The sequence below is a fragment of the Anopheles bellator genome, chromosome 1, assembly GCF_943735745.2.
Source record: "Anopheles bellator chromosome 1, idAnoBellAS_SP24_06.2, whole genome shotgun sequence".
In the NCBI taxonomy this organism is placed as follows: Eukaryota; Metazoa; Arthropoda; class Insecta; order Diptera; family Culicidae; genus Anopheles; species Anopheles bellator.
The window spans coordinates 53,667,808-53,688,768 of NC_071285.1; the positions used below are offsets into that span (position 1 = coordinate 53,667,808).

The following is a 20,961-nucleotide window of genomic DNA, read 5'->3' on the forward strand; positions in this document are numbered from 1 at the left end:
GCGTGGGGCGTGTGATCGTGCGTGGGATGCGATCCACGCAACATTAGAAGCTCCACGATCGTCCGTTCGAGTGCAGCATAAAGAAAACAATCTCGTTTCGGCGCTAATGCTGGCCAGCTCGCAAGCCCACGCCACGATCCGTGGAGGTTCTCCACGTGCGCCAAGAGGAATGACAAATCGGTTCACAGATCGGTAGTGGCGCACAACTTCCTATTCTGGCGTACTCCTACGCGCCGACCCGTTGGGTCGCTTCTCCTAATGGTGGTGGCCTATCGCGCTGGTGACGTTTAATTGTTATTGCATTGTCTCAGCGACCTTGCCGGGGAAGAGTCTGGGAAGTATTCTGGGAATGGCAACTCCGTTCGTCTTCAATCGTCAACGGATCGGATCGGATCGAAGGCGATCAACTGCCTGCTGCCTAATGCACGAAGATTGATTAACCGTTGAACCTAATCGAACCGAATCGGCTGTAGATATTGATGTAGATTTTGAAGAAACGTCTCCCTGGGACATCCTAACTGTTGCACCATAAAACGGTCACATCCAATGACGGGGCTGGCCGTGCGCACACAACCGGGGACGTAAAACACTCGCTCGCGGTAGGATACCAATTTGCGGGACCAGGACCCGTCAGTATAGAGGCAAATAAAACACATTTTATTACCGCACCAGCGGTCCATTTCGGACAGTTTGACGACGCATTTTACGGCCGAAAACAGCAGCCCGCTGCTAATTGCCAGTGGCAGGGGCCAGCGGTCTGAGGCGGACAGGATCTGATCGACAGGCTGGACTGGACCGGACTGGAGGTGTTCTGACCTCAAAACAAACACCAACCCTTGGGGCCATTGTTTCATTTTGGCCGAAGAAGTAATAAAAAATTGAAATTTCTGCACCCGCGAGCAAGCGAGAGTGAAAGTCCGGACCGAATGTCTTCGATGTCCTCTCAAGGCAGGGTTCAATCGTGTAACTCCTACACGACTTTCCGATTAATATCCATTTCGAGGCCGCCTTGGTCGCTGATCGTTGCCACGGCACTAGGCCACCATGTCCCATCCCACCATCCAGACGGCCAGCTGACGCACGCCAGGGCCTCGTCGCGTCGTCTGGTTTTTGAATTCACACAAGATATAATTGACGATCGCCAGAAGTCGGGGTACTTGTCGTCGATCTTGTTACGCCGATCTCGAAGTGCCAAGGCTGCTGCTGCTGGGGTGCACTGTAGTGATCTCTTTATTTGACTAATTTATGACCAGACTTTCGACCATGACGCCATCCCCATGATCTTCACCATTAGCAGCAGCAGAGTGGCCACAGAGTCTCAGGGGCCTCTCCATTAAAAACAGGACCAAAACGTACGCGTACGCAAATCGCATCATCGCGCGCGCCAAGATTTGTTTAGTCCAATTGAATTTAATTATTTCACGACCATCACACCCGATGGAGGCCACGGGCTTGTCATCTCTCCACCCATGAGAGAGCTCGCCTTGTTCCGTGTCCGTGGCCATATACGAAGCCAATAACAAGCCATGCCAGGCACTTGTCGCTCGTAACTGGAGACACTCATTAATAACACGAAAAGGGTCGCGGCACCTTCTCTACTGCCAGCGCGCCATTCATCATCATTTTGTTTCCCATCGCCCCATTCGGTGTTTGGTTTTTGTTTTTTCAAAAAATTATTCATTATGTCAGCATCAGCCGCCCCCGGAAGGTCCGTGACAATCGTGTTCCTGATCGCCGTTGCGCCAGCCAACCAGCCAGATTTACGGCGGAACAAGCGTGTTTTCGGGAAGCAAACGTTTGGAGAGTGCTCTTGAAGAGAGGTAACACACAATGCCACACGGTACCGTTCACGGTGATCTTTAACGGTGATAGGTATGTGGAACAAAAAATCGAACCTGAAAGTCATTTAAACTTGAACTATGAAATATTGCGATCTCGAGCAATCTCGGCCGGTGGTGCTACCGGTTCACTCGTCTTGGAGTGATCTTTGGCGAGCAAACTTCGTGGGCAGCGTGGGACTCGCTCTCGTTGACCTCCAGCACAACTGAAAGCCACCCACAGCCCATCCCGTTGCTGCCCGTTGAACCATGTTTTTTTTCGATCCAATAACCAATCACCAGGGCCGGGTCGGTCCGGGGAGCGATCGGGTTGAAAGAATTTGGAGTGCACCGAAACCAGATGGCTTTGGGTTTCGACGCGATTAGACACATCAATCGCCGTGCAATTAAGCCGGCTGGTCGTCTGACGCCAACCGCCTCGAGCGCTCGAGACAGATCGATCCCTTTCGGCCCGATCGGCTTTCTAACCACAGCGCCGGAACCTGAGGGCTACGTACCGGCACGGAAGATTTCACCGCAGCCATCGCAGCGGGACGCGAACTGGGCGTCGTAGCAGTTGCCACAGTAGATCTTGTCCGCCTTCGAGCCGAACTGCTTGTCGACCAGCGAGATGCGGCACTTGTTGCACAGGAAGCACGCCTCGTGCCAGTGCTTGTCCTTGTACGAGAGATCCTGCCGAATGGACGGAATGGTTAGAAGCGGTGATGGGCGGCGGGGTTCGCGAGATAGCCTTACCTTCGAGTCGATGCCGATAGTCTTGTTGCATTCTTCGCACACGTTGGCGAACACGTTCTCGTAGCACTTGATGCAGTACGGGTGCTCGTCGCGCAGTACGTAGCGCTGGCCGGTCAGGCTTTCGTCGCACTGCCAGCAGCAGAAGTGTCCCGAGTGCCAGTCCTTCGACATGGCTTTGGTGTACTCGCCACTGAAAATAAGCTATTGCAGGAGAAGGTGAATTAGAGCGGGTTGGGCATCGCGGTATATGTTTGCATTTTATCGTTGTTTGTTTAACTGCGGTTCGATCACTAAACATTCGACTGCAGGCTAGTACCTCAACGTTAGGGGCGCAGGGGTAACGAGGGGGGAGTCCCGCTCCCCCCGGCGATCGACGAGCGGCGGAGAACGTCACTGGAATCATCATTCATCACGCGATCGCCGCCCACCGGCCACATACCGAAGCTCTGTGCCAGCCCCAGCATCAACGACAAGATTTGTTTTGAATATTCCAATGCGTTCAGATGATGCCACCCGACCCACCACCCCCCTTGGGGGTGTGCAGCGCCATCTGTCGGCGACGGTTGCGGGAAGTTTAAAAATAGGTTCGCTGCCGTGCGCTCGCGCGCAGCAGTGGAAAATTCGGTCATGTGTGCGGGCCGAGTGCAAAAGTGGCCAACGTGGGACAGGCCGACAGGGAGAGCGTTCTGCCAGACGTGTTCCATGGCCGTCCCGTTCGGGACGTGATGTTGTTGTTGTGGGACACGACGGGCGGGCGACTCGATTGGCCCGCACCAAAACGTGATCGCCGAGCTGGAGCATTAATTACGGCACACAACTCTCTCGCTCTCGGCACACGGCAACCAACGCGGCCGGATGGTCGTCTGGTGAAAACATTTTGCTGCGTGAATCACTGCGGCCGGGTGGGTGTCGACCGGAGCAATCGATCGGACGAACGATCAGCCGCAACATCGAGACCCGGGGTTTCGGTTCTGCGGTTACTACAGTACGCACCCCGCGGTGGGAACTTATTTTTGGCCGTGCCGGAATGCTTCATTTCGCTCCGGAAATTAAACTCTGGCTACCGGGAGACCGGGCGCCCAGTTGTGCACGGTACCTTGTCTGGTTCCCATCTGGTGAGCATCTTGTGCTCATCTTTCAGGGAATATTGTTTGCTTCCTTTGCTACTGAATATTGAAGAATATTTTGATTTGAATTTGGGCACTTGAACAATTTCTTAATACGGAAAAATTGGTCCAATTGGTGTTCCATAGGCGTGTTGAACAGCAACCGCCACCCAAAAAGGCCACATGAAGGATCCTCTTTTCTCGGAGCCGCAATGGTCTAGTGCTTTTAACTCACGTTGGCCCCATTAATAAATTTATGAGCTGTCGCCTTTTAAGAGTATCAACCCCGGGGACCCAAATGGGGACTTTGTCGACACTTTGTCGTGCCAGAAGTGAATACTTCATCTTCGAGTGAAAATTCATGTACCGAGCTCCAACGAAGGATCGCAGTCTGATCACTACCATATAACTTATCCTTGCGCGCTCGGACCACCACGCAAGTAAATTGGCGTGAATTTAGTCGTCTCGGTGGAACGGATCATGCGAGGCTATCGGTTACATTAGCGCACGCCGGGTAATCGGATTAACGTCAAGTACACCGTGTCGACCACAGTCTGGCCAGGACACACCAGACATGGCCCGCCGGTGCCGGCAAGGTTCTGTGCGATCGTAAATCCCTCACTTTCACTGATCACGGCTCCGTGATCGGGAGTCGGCGCGTGTTGATGATGATGATTCCGCTGGGCGACGTCCGCTCCGGCCGCTCACGTCGACGGCCCGCTGCTTCGTTACCCCTGCTTGTCCTCGATGGCGGCGTTCTGGTTCTGGTTGACGAACTCTGACGACTCCATCTCGGTGATGGTCACCTCGCCGGTCTGGTCGGAGGACTCGCGGCGCTTGGTGGTGGTCTTTTTCACTTTGCGCGTCTTCTTCACCTCGACCGTCTGCGTACGCATCACGTCAACGTCGGCCATCGTTCTAGGAGCACAAATCCAAGCCTAACGATCCAACAAAATAGAACCAGCAGTTCACTCGGTTCCTCGGGGAGACGGTCTCAGTGGCGGTCGGGCGCCCGGAAGTTCTCCACACACTCTGTCCCTAGCAGGCACCAGCAAGCAAGCAAGCGGGAGGTTCGAGGGTTCTCCGCGAAGCGACTTTTCGTTACTACGTTTAAGCTAAGCTGGTCACGAACTGTGTGAACCGTGCGTGATCTGCTCACACCAGACCGTCGTCCGAACCGAGAGAGAGCGAGTTTATGGTGCACTCACAGCTGCACGACCTATTTCCACGCTCGCAACGGATCCGCTAAACGGGAAACTTCGGGTGGCCGTTTCCAACAGTTTTCCACACGGCGGCGGCATGCACCGATGGTGCCGGGCGCCAGGAAAAGGGCACTCACCACTCGGAAAATCCCACCTCAAGTCGGGTGAGTGGCGAGTCACTCATCAGCCGGCTGCGCGCGCGGTTCAGCTGCGCTCCAGCGAAGAGCGTTAGAAGTAACTCACGCTTTTCCTCCCGACGACGACGGCGATGACGATGCCAACTTAGATCAACACACTCTCTGTGCGCCTGTATTTTGCACACGTTTGATGAAAATTGTCTCGCTTTTCACGGGGCGTCACCGCACCCGTTCCCCATCGGAACGGTGACGTCAGGTCGCAATTTTGAGTGAAAATCTGTAACGGTGCCCACTCGGGTCACGCACAGCGATACGAAAAGTGTGATGTAAGTGCTCGGGCTCGCAATGTCTACTGTCGTTTGAATGCACCATCACTGCATCTTTCTATAATTTTTATTTGGATATTCTCGGTCAAGAACCTTTTACACGAACCACAATGCGGATTACATAACGTGGTTTTCTAGCAATGCGGTGTGTTAATTCGATAACGTTTTTATTATATGTTTGTTTGCCATATTTAATAAGACCCAGTGTCAAAGAGGTTGAGAGTGATCTTACATAATGGCGTTGACAATTCTAATTATGAATGCTTTTTAATTAGTGCGAATCCGGCCAGGACTCACTAAATGTCACTGTGAGAAACGTGATAAATTAAAACGTCCTAAAAGCCAGCTGGTCCCGTTAGAGGTCAGCCACCGGTGGCCTCGTGAATTCGACGAATTTGCACAAAAAATTCACAGCCCTCTGCACATGTGTGCACTCGCATTTACACATTTTCCGCACGCAACGAAGGGAGCGAAAATGCGAAAACGGGAGCCAAAACAAACCGCGGGGACATTGCGGGCTCGCGAGACACACATTCGTCGGGGGCGCAATCTAAAATTAGCAGCATTAGTCTGCAACTCCGCCGCCGAGCAAGTGGCGGGGCGGCATCGGCATCACTCACGGAAAGTCACGGCACGCGCGCCGTTAAACGGATTTTCCACGAGCCGGTTGTGGGTTCTCTCACTGGCCGGCCAGTCGGCTGGTCGTATGAATGAAAATCCATCCCATCCATCTCTTTCGCACCCCCCGAAGCGGCACAGATTCCCGACGTGAATCCCTCGTCCCGAGGTCTCCCGGTGCCGGCGAGAGTTTTCCGACGACCTTTCGTCGGCCGGTGGCAATAATTTCGTGCGGCTGCACACGACCCGAACAAACTTTTGCTGCTCGCCATTCGAACGCTGGCGTGGCGCATCTTTCCTCCGACTTCTTCTCGTCGGGCTCGTGCCGTTGGGACAATCACCGTCGAGGAAAACCTGGCCCTGGCTGGGTGGTGGGTGGAAAGCGCAGGCAAATGAAAACTGCGAAGTGATGTTTCCTTCAACGGTCGGTCGCCTTCCGCGCGCCGTCTGAGTCTGAAAGCGAGTTTTGGGTTTTGTGTTTTTGTATCTCATTTTATGATGAAGCCGCCGCCCGCCGTTTAGAGGAGGTTGCTGCGCGCGAAAGGGTACATAAAGTTGGGACCGTTCGGCACACAAACCGCGCGGTCTCGTTGCAGCTCAACGTTTGTTGTCGGGGTCCGTGGTTTGCGTAAATAAATGAATGTCGGCCAATTATCGGCCCGACCAGTGTGTTTGTCTGGCCGGCCGGCATATAAAAAGAAGTTTAATGGCCGCCGGCCTGCGACGTTTGTGAGGCCGAAACATAAAAATGCGACAAAACGATCACGCACCACTCATTTCCTAGAAAAGTGCTGGCGCGATCGATCGCAGCGGTAGTCCTTACCAAAAAAAAACGGGGGTTGCTGATCGCAACCCTTTCGCCAACGGTTTCGCCAACTGCAGTACACTGGTCATCCCACGGATTCCGCCACGGGAAGTGTGACAGAAGGTCAAACGGTGATCTCTACCGACGTCGCCCACCTGTTCGCGCCGATCTCTCGGGCGGATCGACGGGGATCCTAGTCTGCCCTTGGTGAGCTGGACCGTCGAATCCGTCGAAGGCCGACCTGGCGCTGCTGCGCCCGGTACCAGGCAGTTCCGAGTTGTTACGATTGGCCACCAGCGACCGTGACGTTTACGGTTGCCACACGACCTCGGTCGGCCGGTCGGGCGTGCAATGGTTGACTTGTAAGCTTGTTGTCGACATGTTTTGCCATTTTTCAATCATTAGCAAAGACGTATCTAGAAGCGCAGGCCAACACGGGCACACGCGCAGAGCAGAGCAGAGGGTTGGTAAACATCCACCACCAAGGAGAACCTGTCACACCGAGCGTGATCCGAGATTTGGCATCATTTTTCAAAAGAAAACACTATCGCCCGCGATCACCGTCATCGCCGGCGTTGGATGTCATCTTCCGAAATTCTTGGTCCGTTCTCAACGCCTCGCACACTGGCTGATGGAAATCTGGCGAAAATGGGCCGAATCTTTGGCGGAATAAATCCCCGGTTTTGGCAGAGCGTCAAATAACTTGCCGGCAGGAGGTACGGTTTTTTTCGCCGCGATTTAACATTAGGCTATTAGGCGCAATTGCGCGTCAGTTTAGAAGAACTTTAAATATTGGCAAATTCAATGTTTCTTTTGTAGGTTTAGGATATTGAAAAGTCAGGGAAGCCGAACTGAATCAGACTGATTCAATTAGAACAATTGGAACGCTGAATGAAACGATCCTTAAAAATCATGATACACGCATAACCTTCGCAGCGAATGAGCCATAAATCTTACACCAGACAGTGACATCTGTTTCTGTTACCTTGGGCTGCACTTAAGAAAATTGACATCATAAACTCGTCGTACTCATTTTCTGGCCAAGAACCATCACAACAGAAGCCGTTAGTGCATGAGCGTGTAATTGAAAACCGGCGGTCCCATGATTAGCAATACGAGGAGCACGTCACAGAAACTCACCACCGTCCTCAATTATCGTGCGTCACCAACAATTGGGAGACGGAAAACAAAAAATAACCCACTCACCCCGGTTCTCGACCGATATCAACACGCTATCATTTTCCGAACCCCCAATAAACAGATGACGTCATAGGCCATAGGCGAAAACTCGCCAACAAGTGGCAAACAACACAGCGCCGGGAGTTGGCGGTGTGGTCTGCGTTTTCTGCGCCAATCGTCCACTTGCGAGGTTGCCGGGCTACCCGTTAAGGTCACTTTTGCACACGGGACAGGATCCGAGGCCACCACGCACACGCAAGGACTGACGGCGGCCAATGACGGCCACCGAAAAATAAACACGCAAGAGTGCGGTGATTCACGGTTTCCGAACCAAATTGATAATTTTTCACCCGTCACCCGACCCGACGGCTTGGGCGGAGTTGTCAGCATATAATTTTACAACCCCGTCCTGGCGCTGCGAGGAAGTTGTGGGACGATACCACAAACATACGCGCCGGGCATGGAAATAGATCGCGATCGTGACATTCGGCACCGGTGCACGAACCAATAGTTGGAGCCCGAGCACTGAAGGAAGTGTCATTCATCAATGCTTCCATGCCCGGTCACCGAGGGCGGCTGACAGAATTCCTTTCTCTCTCAAAGAATGCAAATAAAGTGACCAGTTTGTCAGCGCCTTTTATTAATTGCCAAATTTTCGCCTCACCACTAATTTGTAGCAAGCCGCCGCAGTGGATAAATAAATAATCTCTCGCCTGTCGCGACCAGCGATCTCGTAAAACTCGAGTGGCGGATAAATATTTTGCGACTTTCAATTTTCATTCACCAATCATCATCATTACTGTACCGGCGGCTGTTGTTGTGCGGCCCCACCACGGAACGGAGCACCGGGTTTGGGTGCCGGTTTCCGGTGGTTCTCGGAGGGCGTTTTTCCTGTCCGCGGTTGGCTTGGCCGCTCGCGAGTCATATAAAAATAAACTCACACGAGAAGCGCACGCAGATCACGATCGTTGTTTTCCCTTCTACTTTTCGGGAGGTGACGTCCTTGTCGAGAGCCCGGCGTCGTCCTCCGTCCCGATCGTGAGATTTTACGAGCCACCATAAATCAATGGACACTTGCTGGCTCGCTAACCGCCCCTGGGGTCAACAACAAACTCGCCCCGGGAGAGCGACCGGATTCGACGCAATATTTCCATCGGCCCAACACAGAATTACAAATGAAGTAATGATGAGCTGTGGACGCCACCCCCCACCCGAACCGATCCGGGTGGTGGGTTCCGGTCGGAAAACAGGTCCCACCGAAACAGTAGCATCCGTGGATGGTAGCGGCGGCCGCGCGTGGGACCATTTGAAATAGATTTGACGGAAGCGTTGACAGAAATGGGTCGCATGTCAGGAAACGTGTGCGCCCCGTCGTTCACGGTCGACCACAGGGGGGAGCGGGGTATGGAAGCGGTCAACTTGTTACCTTTAATCGTGCACAGTGCGCGCGTCCCGTGTAGGTGTCGGTCCCACGACCGACCAAGGAGGTTGGCTTTTTTAATTTAACTACACCCCGCGCGGGTTGTTTACGAGCTTACCTGTGAGCGACCAAGAGAGAGAGAGAAAGAGAAGGAGAGAGCGTTTTCGGTTTAGTGTCACATTAGTCAATTGGTAGTGATTTAGGGGATTCGTTACAAACGGACCGATCGTTGGGAAGTTATGGTGAAATGTGAAGCATATTACTTGAATGTGGAGCATTTTGTAACAATCATCGTGGACCTGTGTCAGGGGCGTCGTGAAAGATTTAAATCTAATGCCACGCAAAATTCGACATCGTGCTTGGTGCGTTAATTGCCTCCCGTCAAAACGTTGCTGAAAGACAAAGTATTGTTCGCCAATCTCGCGACAGTCGTTCCGAAGATTAAGGTAAAGGTTGTGGCCTTTCGTTTACAGCTTGCTATGTTTTGGCGATGTTTACGAGCCGAGCAAGAAGCATAAAAACGGTGAACGTGTAGCGTAAACAACGGTGCAAAGCAAGCTGTGGACTCGAGGTTGAGTTGAAGTGAAAATTTGCTGTGTTTTAGATTAAACGAAAGATATCTCTGCGGTAGCCTTTTTGCTAACCATTCCTGTTTATGGTTGGAAATTTATTTAAAATGTTAGGAGATATGATTGATCTCCTGTTTTTGTTTAATATTGCAATGAGCCACAGGTAGAGCTCCACACCAATTGATCGGTTCCAATCCGTTCCGAAGCACGGAGCTTGAAAATGTCACCAACCGTTTAGGCTGCTGTTGACCTCGCTTATAGTATTCTTGAAGATTAATTTTATTAATATTCTGTTTTGGAAAAGAGGTCACAAATCAGGATAATCAGAAGTCTTAGAAAGATAAACTTTCCACCTGTGGCAAGGATTATTTTTCCAAACCAAGGCGTTCGGCTTGCCCGGGAAAAGCCTCGACCTGTTTACCCGTCTAGTAATGATGCATTTTTCTGCCGACCAACATTTCGTTCGTCTCCTGGCACCGACGGAAATGGAAAGCGATCGTCCTAGGGGATCGTCAGCCATGACACCCGCACGCCTTCAAACGGTAGCACGGGCCAGCCAGGCCAGCCAGAAGCTGTTTACTTTGCAGGTCTCGATTTCGTAAGCGCGAGAGCGTTGCGAAACAATAAATCAAACACATTTTCTTACGGTTGGTTGGAACTCGGAACAAAACGAGGTTGTCCAAAGGAGTCGCGTCGAGATGGATAGCAAGGACGCCCGGGGGAAAGAGATCGAGAGGGAGACACGGCCGGCTATAGTGCACAAGCCATAAAACAGCCTGCGTGCCTGTGTGCGGGGGTCTCATAGACATTTGGCGCCGGTCGCCACCCACACCGGTGTCCTCCCACGCGGAGGCCGAGGGGCCCTAAAAAGAGGACGGGCTACACATTATGCACCCGGCACACATTTCCATTTCGCGCGCCGTGTTCGGCTGCTTCTTCTTTTCTTGCCCGCGGTCAGCAGCCAGAGTTTTCGCGTGGAAAATCGAGACACGGGTGCAGCATAGGGATCGCGATCAGTGAAAGATCGCTTCGAGCGACGACCGTGAAACTATTTCTTGGGCCGCTCGGATGGGTGCTCATCGGGCGTACCGCGGCAATCTACGGTCGGATTAGCTGAAATTGATCGAAATTCCTCAGATAATCCGACCGCCCGACGGCAGCAGTGTTAATGTGATTTACGACCCACAACACCAAGCGGTGACCCCGTCTCATCGTTGCCCGATGGGCGCCCCAGAGGGCACAGAGATTCATCGCAAAAATGTGTTCCATTTTGACTTATTCCAAAAGGGTGGTCAACAGGACGTGATCGCCGTGATTCGGCTGTAAGAATTCCAGAGGAGAACGGTGGGCCATAAAAATCCAAACCCAAGTTGGGTGGAAAATTGGCTGGCCGTTTTTCCGACGCGGGCCACCAAATCGTGTGCGCCAAATGTGGCGTGTCCATTTCCAGCACGATTTATTCGCCCCCGGGCCAACATCATTCGGAGTCATCTCTCTCTCTCTCTCTCTCTCTGTCTGGGGCGTGTGCGTATATATATAACTTTTATGTGGGGCGGCCGTTCGAAACAACGAACCGACCGCGAAATCACCGCAAAATGTATGCGCCCCCTGTCCTGGCCACGGTGGAGCTATTTTAGACCGTCGCCGGCCGACCAATTTTCGGCCAAAACGCATCGCGCGTCGTGGATTGGAAAAATTTGGTCACCCATTTCCGCACCCATTTCTCTGTCAACGCTGAGACGATCGCTTCGCCGCGATCGGCCTTAATGGCCTCCCCGCCTGCTTGTTATGAGGGGGAAGATTAATTTGTAGTGTCCATTGCGCAATGCACCGGCCACGGATGATTGGGAAAAACGGCGATCGCCGGGCGGCAAATTCTTTTGCCAAAAATACAAACCCCGGCCGGTGAGCGACAAAGCTGGAGGTGGCAGCACATTTGGTTCCGGCAAACCCCTGTCAGTTGCCCCAGTCTCTGTGTCCGATCCCTGTTTTTGGGGTCACCGGGGGTGGTTTTGATTTATATACCAATTATCTGCTTCCTACCGCAACCTAACAGCCCCGTGGGGGTTGGGATGCGCCGGACGCAGATGCTGCAAGCCGCATGGTGCATGGTTTATTTTTACATCAATAATGCCGTAATACGGTGGCCGACCACCGGTGCAAAGCGGAATGATCATCGCTAATGAAACATTCTGCACCCTCCGAAGCGATGATTTTCAATCCAAAGCCCTGTTGGTGAGTGGTGAGTAATGCGGGGAACATTAAGAGGCCATCTGCGTAATGCAGATGCAATCGCTGTTTTGTTTCAATAAATCCCGCAAATCATTACCAACCCGTAATCGAGATTCTTTTGACTTTTCACGAGCTCAGGACGAGGCTTTCGCGTCATTGTGCGAGCCTTGAGGTCTATTTTAAGGTACAGGAAACAAATGAAAATCGTAAGGCGCTAGGTACCGAGAATTGTTCCTGCTCCAATAATGTAGCCAACACGTTCTGTTGGTATTCCAATTCCTTGGATATTTTATTCCGATCTCTCACGTACCGCTCATAAAGCTCCAGCTCCGAAAATGGTTCGCTTCATGAGCTCAAAGCATCGTTAGCATCGATTGGACAACTTCATTTTGTTCTTGAAAGTATCCTCCCCGTTTTCGGCCGATTTTGGATCAACTGTGCTCAATTTTAAACTAGTTTTAAACGCCAGACCCAACTCACGGATCTTGAAAAGCAAAAATGTCGAAAGTTGACAGTCTTTTCAAAGCGACCTGGATGTGTGGTAAATTTACCAGGCGTATAAGTTAAATCCCTTTTTTTCATTCGACTGTAACATTTTAAAAATATTACTAAGCTGTCGAGTTTCGTTCCGATTAAAGAACATTCGTGGAATTTGCTACTACTGCTATTTCTTTGGGCAAAAAAAGCAGTCGGAGCACATCGTTGGCTCTCGAAAGATTATGCAGCATTTGCTCCAGGAATTAAAGCATGTGAGAAATAGTTTAGGCACTTTAAAAATGGTGATTTCGAACTAAAGGACACCGATCATCTTGATGCAGTGAAAAGGTTTGAAGACGCGGAATTGCAGGCGTTGTCGGATGCAACGAATGAATTTCGAAGAGTTTCATTGGAAAGAAATCCACTATTTGTGTGAGAATTGATCGAAAGTCTCTTAAGTTCCATCCTCTTCTAATGTGGACACTGAAATAAGCTGCGGTTGCAGCGAAACATAAACATTACCCGTGAAAGTCACCGCCGATAATTAATTAGTTGCTGGTGGTAACACCGAGCCACGTGCAGATTAGTGACAATTAAATCAGTTCGGTCCGAGGGCCCACCACGCTGTAATGCGTAATATCAGGCGGTACCAAAAAATCCTGAAACGAAGCGTTTCGAGTGCATTTTTGACGCCCGACCGAGTGACAGGCGCTTCTCGGTACACAACAAAACAGTAAAACCGCGAGACAACCGCCCTCTCGGCGCATAAATCACCCACAATGGACCCTCTCCCCCCCGCCTGGGGTCTGGTGGCAAAGAGACGAGACACTGCACCGAACACCGGGGATCTGCCAGCCACCCAGTGTCCTTAGCGCCATCCGCCAACCGATAGCCCCAGGTGGCTATTTGTGGACCCATCACGGCCACGGTTGATCTGGTTGGGCTGATGAAGCGCAAAGTGTTTTGGCTTGCGTCCCGACTTGGCCTGGCCGACCGCGCAGGCCGCTAATTAAATTGTCAACAAGGAGCGCAGGCCTTCGGAGAAGGAGCAGTTGCCAAAACGGGGCGGAAAAGAACGAAACCAACGCACGGCTTCGGGCGGGCCGGATCGGATTGGTTTTTCTTTCGTGTTCTTTATTCCAGAAAAGCACATAACATAGGGTCCTAGCAGTAGTCGTGGTGATAGTCCAGGGGAGTAGTAGTTCCGGTGTTCGTGTGTTCGTTTCGTGTTACTCGTTGCCGTCCGGTGTCGGCGATCCGTTCAGTGTTCGGGACGCTGGTGGCACCGGGGAAACGCTACGGCTCGGGGGTCCCAAAATCAGTCCACCCAGGTTGCCGATGTCGAATGCCAGCTCGTCCGGACTGAGCAGCGGTTGCCTTGCCGGAGATGGGGAGGGTTCTCGACTTTTGGCCTCAAAGATCAGCCCGTCCAGGTGGCCGATCTCGAAGACGAGCTCCTCGGGTGAAATGTCCACCGGAAGCGGGGACATGCTCGGGGATCGGGGCACCCGGAGTGAGTGTGTCGGTGTGGTGGTGGTGGGTGTGAGCGATCGCTGCTGCCGATCGTCGGCGTCCAGAGAGGTGAGTGATATCGGCGTAAAGTGCGTCTCGGGCGCTGGGCTCGATAGGCGTACCGTCACGGTCAAGGGGTGGTCAGGAGAGGTGGGTCGTGGGGAAACGGTGACTGGCGAGGAGGATAGGTCCGAAAGGTCCGATACCGGCGACACCGGCGACACCAGGGACACTGGCGAAGGTGTTGCGTAGAGCGCGGGAACATTGACCGGAAACTGGGTGTGCTCGCGGATCATCGTCGGCTCCGGAGTGGCAACCGGTGACGGTACTGCGGCCAGTGGGACCTCTGGTGTCACTTCGCCCGAACCAGCTCCTCGTCCCGTCGGAAACAGCAACCCATCGCCCTCGGCCTCGCCGCGATCGGCGTTGCGTGTGATCGTTTCCACCTCCTCGTCGTCACTGTCAAAGTCCTCCAGCGACAGGTGGCTCGATTGGTGCTCCGGGAACTTCTTCAGCCACTCGCCATAGCTCACGCGATGGTTCAACTGTACGTCCGGGTGACCCTCGGTCCCGCCATAGAACGATCTGGTGGAGAGATCCGCGTGGAACTCAGCATCGGAACCCTGGGCGTCGGTCAACACCAGGCTCGGGATCGCCCGGGGGCGGTACAGAAAGGGCGGTGGAGTCAGCCGCGGGGGTACAAAATCGATCGAGTCCATGCTGTTGATGTAGTCCTCCAGCTCGGCCGGTGACACCGACAGCCGCTGCTCGGTGAAGCTGTCCATGAACGTCTGATCGTAGTCGATCGGTGTCAGGCTGCGGGCGACGCGTCGTAGCTTGCGCTCCTTGCGCCGCGGCTGTGTCGAAGACGATGACCGGGGGGAAGGATGGGGGGAGAGGTTAGGGCCGGCGGTGGGCGGCGTTGGGGAACGCGATGTGCCCTAGAATTCGAGATAAACCGTTTTTAGAACAATCTTCATCACGCCCCGTGGCGACTGGGTGACGGGGGGGGCGCAGCGGTGGTGGTGGCGGTCGGCGCCGCCACAGCCCACACCCGTACTCACAGCGATCGGAGCGTCGCCTGGCCGGGTCGGTGTCGTGCTGGGCGATCGCCGGAAGTCGAACGGATCGGAACCATTCGCGGGCGTCGACGGTGGCGTGGTGTCCCTCGAGGAGGGCTGGTCGTAGGGTGTGGGAGAGCGGGGACGGTGGGTGTCGATGGGGGGGACGAGCGGGACCAGGCGGTTGGAACGGTCAGCGGTGGTGGTGGTGGTGGTGCGTCCGAGTGTCGCGTCCTGGTCGGCGTCCTGGTCGTCGTCGTCCTCCACGTACGGCGAGGGGGACTTGGACTGCATGAAGTGGGTGGTGCGGGGGGTCGGGCCCTCGGAGTCGGACTCCTCGGTGTGGATGGTGATTTCGGTGGTCCAGGTACTACTTGCCTTGCGGTCCGCGCCATCCGGCACCGTCAGCAGGAGCAGGCTGGCCAGGTCCGTTTCCTTGGTCGTCCGGCGCAACGTCGGCTGCTCGGCGTGGTCCGGGCTGACCGAGCGCGACGAGGCGCGACTGAGGTTCGCGGGGACCGTCTCACAGGCCCGCAGCTGCGGCCCCGGTCGACTCTCCTCTTCGCCTTCACTCTGACTGTGGCGAGGCGTTTCGACTTCCTCGATCGAGAGGGAACGGGCTGAGCGGCGAGCGATGACGGCTCGCTCCTTGACCTCGTCCAGCTTGATGTCACCCCAGGGGCGGGTAATGTTGGCCGCGAGGGTCGGCTCCGGCGATCGCTCCGGCACCCACTGTCGATCCTCGTCCTCGTGCATCTGGCACAGCTCCGGGATCGGGCTGATCTTGTGGCGCTTCCCGAACGCATCCGCCGGTCCCGCAGGATGCTCGTCCCGGGCGTACGTCAGCGGCACGTAGTCCTGCATGTGGGCTGCCTCTTCTTCCTCCAGCTGGCTCAGCAGCAGCAGCTCTTCGGCCCGATCGTCCTGCGATGCGTTCGAGGTGACCGAGCGCCGCTTCACTGACCGGCGCGTCTCATCGTCCCGGCGGATCGGTCGGAACTTGCTCGAACTGGGACGAGGCTCCGCACCGGGCCCCCCGTCGTCGAGCACGATCTGTGGTAGGGTGGGTGACACGGCCAGGACCTCGGTCTCCGGACGGTCCGGGCTTGGAGCGCGACTAACCGGCCGCGAGCGTCCTTGGAGCTCCCGCTCGACGGACTTGCGCTCGAGCTCGCGGAGCGCCACGTTCAGCTGCTCCAGGCGCTGCTCCTTCTCCTGGCTGCGCCGCTCGAGGTCACGAATTTTCGCCCCCAGCGCATCGAGTCGTGCCTCGTCGAACTGTTCCACCCGGTAGCCGTCGCGGTACGGGACCCCATCCTGGGCGACCGTCACGTCCTCGATCGTGCTCCGCGGTGCAGCCGCCAGCTGCCGGTCGATCTCCTTCCGGTACTGCTCGAGCCCGGCCCCCTCATCGTCCGCCGTCGGTGAGGGGCCCTCCGTGACCTGATTCGAGACGTACGCCAGGCAGTAGATGAGGTCCATCGCACCGACGCTGGCCACTAGCACCGACAGCATAACACCCATGATTGATGTGCGGCCCCAAACCTCAGAAACAAACGGTTCCCCTCCCCCGAGAAAAAACGGTCCTTCCTGCGCCGTGCGCCGGATTACGTAAGCCCCGTGTGCGTTACACAACGACCCACTCGACGACGACGGAACTCACTCACTCCGGCTTGACTCCGAGTAACGCGCGCGCTCTACAGGCCACCGGCACCGCGGCCGTGGAACATTCTCTTCGATCACAGAGCAGAGCCTCCAGACGGGATGGATTCGAGGCACCAAAAACTGATTCGCGCCCGGGCTCTGGGACGGGTGAAGCCTTCGCGTATCGTGCGCGATCGTGAGACGATTCACGACTGACACGCGGCCCACCATTAATCGATCACCCAGCGGGAAAGAAAGAGCGCCCCGACAAGGGACTTTCATCGATTAAGCGATCGTGCTGGGCGAGTGATCGATCGACAATAGCCATCAAACCCGGCCCCCGGCGATCGGAAGTGATCGGATCGGGCCCACCTTTGATCGAACCGATTGTCACCCCGATCCGACTCTCGTCGGCGGGGAAGTCGGCGGTTTCGTTTCCGTCATTTGTAAACAAGACGGATGGACGGACGGCGCACAGGTATCGCCGACGCCGATGCATCAGGAAGTGGCAGCGTCGAAAATAGGCTTACGGTGCGCAAGTTATGCGCAAGACAGGCCCGGGCCCGGGGTGAAACTATGTGGTAGAAGTGAGGAAGCAATTTTGATACGAATTTTGTTAGCTGATCTCAGTTATCAAACAATTGTATAAACAGCTGTCATTAACTGACTGGCGTTTTTTGGTTGCAATCGTGCAATCGTAGTAGTCTCACTAGCGCGGAATGCCGGTGATGGTCGAAGTCTACATTTGTGAGCCTACTGTGATGTAACACATGGGCTGAAATGTCCCGAGCTAATACCTAATACCAAAATAGCGCTAGTCTAAATCATTGCTATTCCAGTTAATACTAACCTTAAATAAAAATCGTGATATTTTATTCTTCAATTTGCGAGTTATTGCGAGTAACGCTACGTTTGTTTTTTTTTTCAAAACAATGGATCAAACACAATATCGTGTTTTAATGTAACATGTTTTAAAAGTGACTTAAAAAGTGTTATAAGGACTCCGTTCCACCATAACACGTTGGTTTGATGAAACTGAGGCAAAACATAAATCGTTCTAAACAAAAGTGATATTTAGTGAAATTGGCTGAAGGCGCTGGAATGATTATGTGGCTCTGGATGAAGATAAAGTTAATGAATAAAGGCAATTTCGAACAAAAAACAATTTCTTTCTTAGGCTCGGAACGTTTCAACCAATGTGTCAGGAACTGTAAGTCAACTCATGACTGCGGACAGTTGTTTAGAAGGTGATCGACGTTCAATACGCCATTTGCTGAAGGATTGTCCCATTGGCCACATTAAAAAAAAGAATCCTATTGTTTACCAAAAATCATTGTCTTCGTACATTAAAAAGAATCACTTTCGCGCAGATACTTGAAAAAGATTAACCTCATTTTCGAATGTAAGAGTAATTCCTGGCATGCACAGCCAAATGAATCCCACACTGCTCATAAATATCATCATAAATATCATCAAAAAATGGCTGAAGTGATAAGGAAGACAAAAAACTGTGTTCGCGTGTATTTGTACTGTGCAAAAATAAATAAATATTGTCGACCCCGCAATAACCGTTGTTTCGTTGTTGACATTGTTGCCTTAATCTCTCGAGGCATCCGGCATCGTCCTAGCCCTAGCCCCGGCGGGCGATAACTCTTCGCCACGGTACGCCACGTTCGCTGTCTTGTAGTGCAATTCACGCGCACCGAATATGTACCGAAAATAATTGCGTGTCACAGTGGCGGCCTCATAAATTGGCATCACTGGGCCGGTGCATCTTTCGGCGGTGTTGTTGCAGTCTGCGTGCATTGCGCGTGAAATCACGGCTGACAGTGGTTAATGGCGAACCACCACCAACTGACTGCACTCTATTTTCTGTGTGCCACCACACTCACCCGCCGAAGGTGTCGGTGCGTGGCAACTCTTTGAACTCCTCGATCACCGGTCAGCGATCGATGGGGGGAACATGAGCGCAGCCGTCTTTCTCGGTCGATTGACGGCCAGAAGGGGATCTCGGACGGGTTAAAAATACCTTCACCACGGGTGATGCTGCAGCGATGCGTCATTCGTGCGGACCGCGCGGGGAGTCGAAATGTCAGAACCAGGCGAATCCCTATGACCTTCGGGCGCGCCGAGTGGCGAACTGAACCTGACCGGATTTGGAATGTCAGCCGAGTCGGGAGTGAAAAGCGAGCGCAACACATCGCAGCTCAGCGGGCTAATATTAAAAAGTTGGACACACATTTCTCCACGAAACTGCGCGAACGATGAGCGATCCGTTCCGGTGTCAGAAGAGTTTAAATTTATTCCGACACCTCATAATGGCGTCATAATTTCGACCCGCAGTCGTTTCTCGATAAAAAAAAATTAGGCTTGGTTCCAAGCCAAAAAATCGGTCCGATGCGTCAAAGACGCAAGCAAAGCGCAAGATAAATGTCAGCACATGTTCGGTGTCACGTCGTTGACTCGTTCACCAACCCAACTCCTCGATGGGGTACAATTTTAAAGAAATAAATCTTTTTATCCCGATCCGAATTTTATCGAAGAAGCGATCCAACCGCCAACCCAGGGCAGTGTTTTCCACGGCCACCCCCAGACATTGTGCGGTGTGCCATACAAGTTTTCCCACGCCCCGGGATCGGGACGGTAAAAGTGTTCCGTCTGGTTATTGGATTTTCTCATAGATGGCGCTGCGACTGGGGGTGGGAAAACTTTTCCGATGCTTTCCGACGCCACCGAACACTTTGACCGGCGCGTGAGTTCGGGAAAATTCATTCACACTCCTTGGTACTGTTCGTGGTATTTACCACCCGAGAATGGCCCGAGTGGCTGCTTGCGAGCGGTCGGCCATTTGATGGGAAGTTTATCGACTTGTCGCCGAAGCGATCGTAAGCCACCGCCACGGGGCAGACAATTAGCAATGAATTAAATCAGCTGGTCAGACCGGTCTTTACGATGCAGACGAGTCTGGCCTTTAGCCTCAAGTTACCAGAACTCAATCAAACGATGATCGATGGCGATGACGGAGCATACATTCGCGAAACGAGATACTTCGGCCGAGCACGGAGCACCACTCTAACGGCTTTAACCAGTCTTCGGTACATCCTGTGCCTGGAAGTTACCACCTACCAGGCGCCTCCATCGGCGCTGCACTTTCCCAGTGCGCGGCGTTTCACTTCCATTAATGCGTTCCCATCCCTTTATTGGTCCTTTACTGCGCGGGTACACAATGACCCAATCTATATTTCGTACGAATAAAAGTCATATTCACCGAACAGCGGCGTCTCGGCGCACTTCTGCTGACGGTTTTCGTTCACGACTCCGAGCCCCATTAGCCTTTCGGGGGTTCAGCACGTTGGTGTCAGCGTTTCTTTTTGCGGCGCTGTTTCCACACTGTACTATCATTATGCTCTTCGCTTCCGTTTGCGGGCATGACATTTGGGCAAACCATACCGCAATGCCCGTTGCTCACTCTCTCTTCTTTTCTAATCTTCATCGTACGGTTCTCGGCGGAAAGTTTCGTCACCGATTTCGTGGCCTCAGTTCGGTTGTTATTAAATTAAATTAAATCCCCCTTTAGCTGGCTCGGAACCCCGGCCCCAGCGCGACAGAGCAAGCCGGAAAAGGACTACGGAACCGGGATGCGAAAGATGAGCTTTGTTCTGCACAATTTCTCTCGATCTTGATTAAGATAATGACACGCCGGCGTTGCGGCTGCCGGTGCTCCGGCCACTAGATAGAATATGCATCCGGGCCCGTCATTGGTAAAGTTTTTTTGTTAACAACTATTCGCTGGGGAAACTTTTCGAAGCTAATGATTGTGTCAGAATGTTGATTAAAATTGTCCAAACGAAAAAGAAAGAAGGTTTAATGCCAAAAGTTTCCACACTCGATTTGCACCCGAAAAGGGACGATCAGTGTTTCTAGTCCATCTCCCGTTAACAACTTTCGCAGCAGTGGATTTGAATAAAATATGATTGGTTCCTTCCGGATACAGTATTCATGCCGAGACACCCGAGTGTTGACTTGTCGCAAACAGCCAAACCTGAACCCGGACGTGTGTGTTTCGCAGGACCACACGACTTACGAGCGTTACACGATTG

The 20,961-nt window shown here is 53.3% G+C and overlaps 2 protein-coding genes across 7 annotated transcripts in view; both read right to left on the reverse strand.

Annotated features, from left to right (window-relative positions):
• Window positions 1-20,961, reverse strand: part of LOC131214254 (four and a half LIM domains protein 2) — a 51,861-nt gene that overhangs the window by 8,868 nt on the left and 22,032 nt on the right. For 2 of the 5 annotated variants that reach the window (XM_058208634.1, XM_058208664.1), the window contains 2 exons: window positions 2,574-2,774; window positions 2,336-2,510 (listed from right to left, as the gene is read on the reverse strand). In XM_058208634.1, the coding sequence (XP_058064617.1) occupies window positions 2,336-2,510; window positions 2,574-2,774 (376 nt within the window). Of the gene's footprint in view, window positions 1-2,335; window positions 2,511-2,573; window positions 2,775-4,411; window positions 4,799-20,961 lie in introns of those variants that run through there. The other 3 variants (XM_058208656.1, XM_058208648.1, XM_058208641.1) reach the window with 3 other exon arrangements.
• LOC131214219 (mucin-2-like) lies at window positions 13,750-17,055 on the reverse strand. Of its 2 annotated transcripts, none has more exons than XM_058208605.1 (2): window positions 15,596-17,055; window positions 13,750-15,097 (listed from the first exon to the last, which is right to left on the reverse strand). In XM_058208605.1, exons 1-2 carry the CDS (start codon window positions 16,739-16,741, stop codon window positions 13,874-13,876), a joined length of 2,370 nt encoding a protein of 789 aa, XP_058064588.1. In that variant the 5' UTR covers window positions 16,742-17,055; the 3' UTR covers window positions 13,750-13,873. The 2 variants fall into 2 exon arrangements, with proteins under 2 accessions (XP_058064588.1, XP_058064583.1); XM_058208600.1 differs by having other exon boundaries at window positions 15,221-17,055.

Excerpts from the sequence above, each read along its gene's own strand:
- LOC131214219 (XM_058208600.1), bottom strand. The coding sequence starts at position 16,741 with ATGGGTGTTATGCTGTCGGTGCTAGTGGCCAGCGTCGGTGCGATGGAC. Across the intron at positions 15,098-15,220 it reads CAGGCGACGCTCCGATCGCT|GGCACATCGCGTTCCCCAAC; the intron begins GTGAGTACGGGT and ends CTCGAATTCTAG.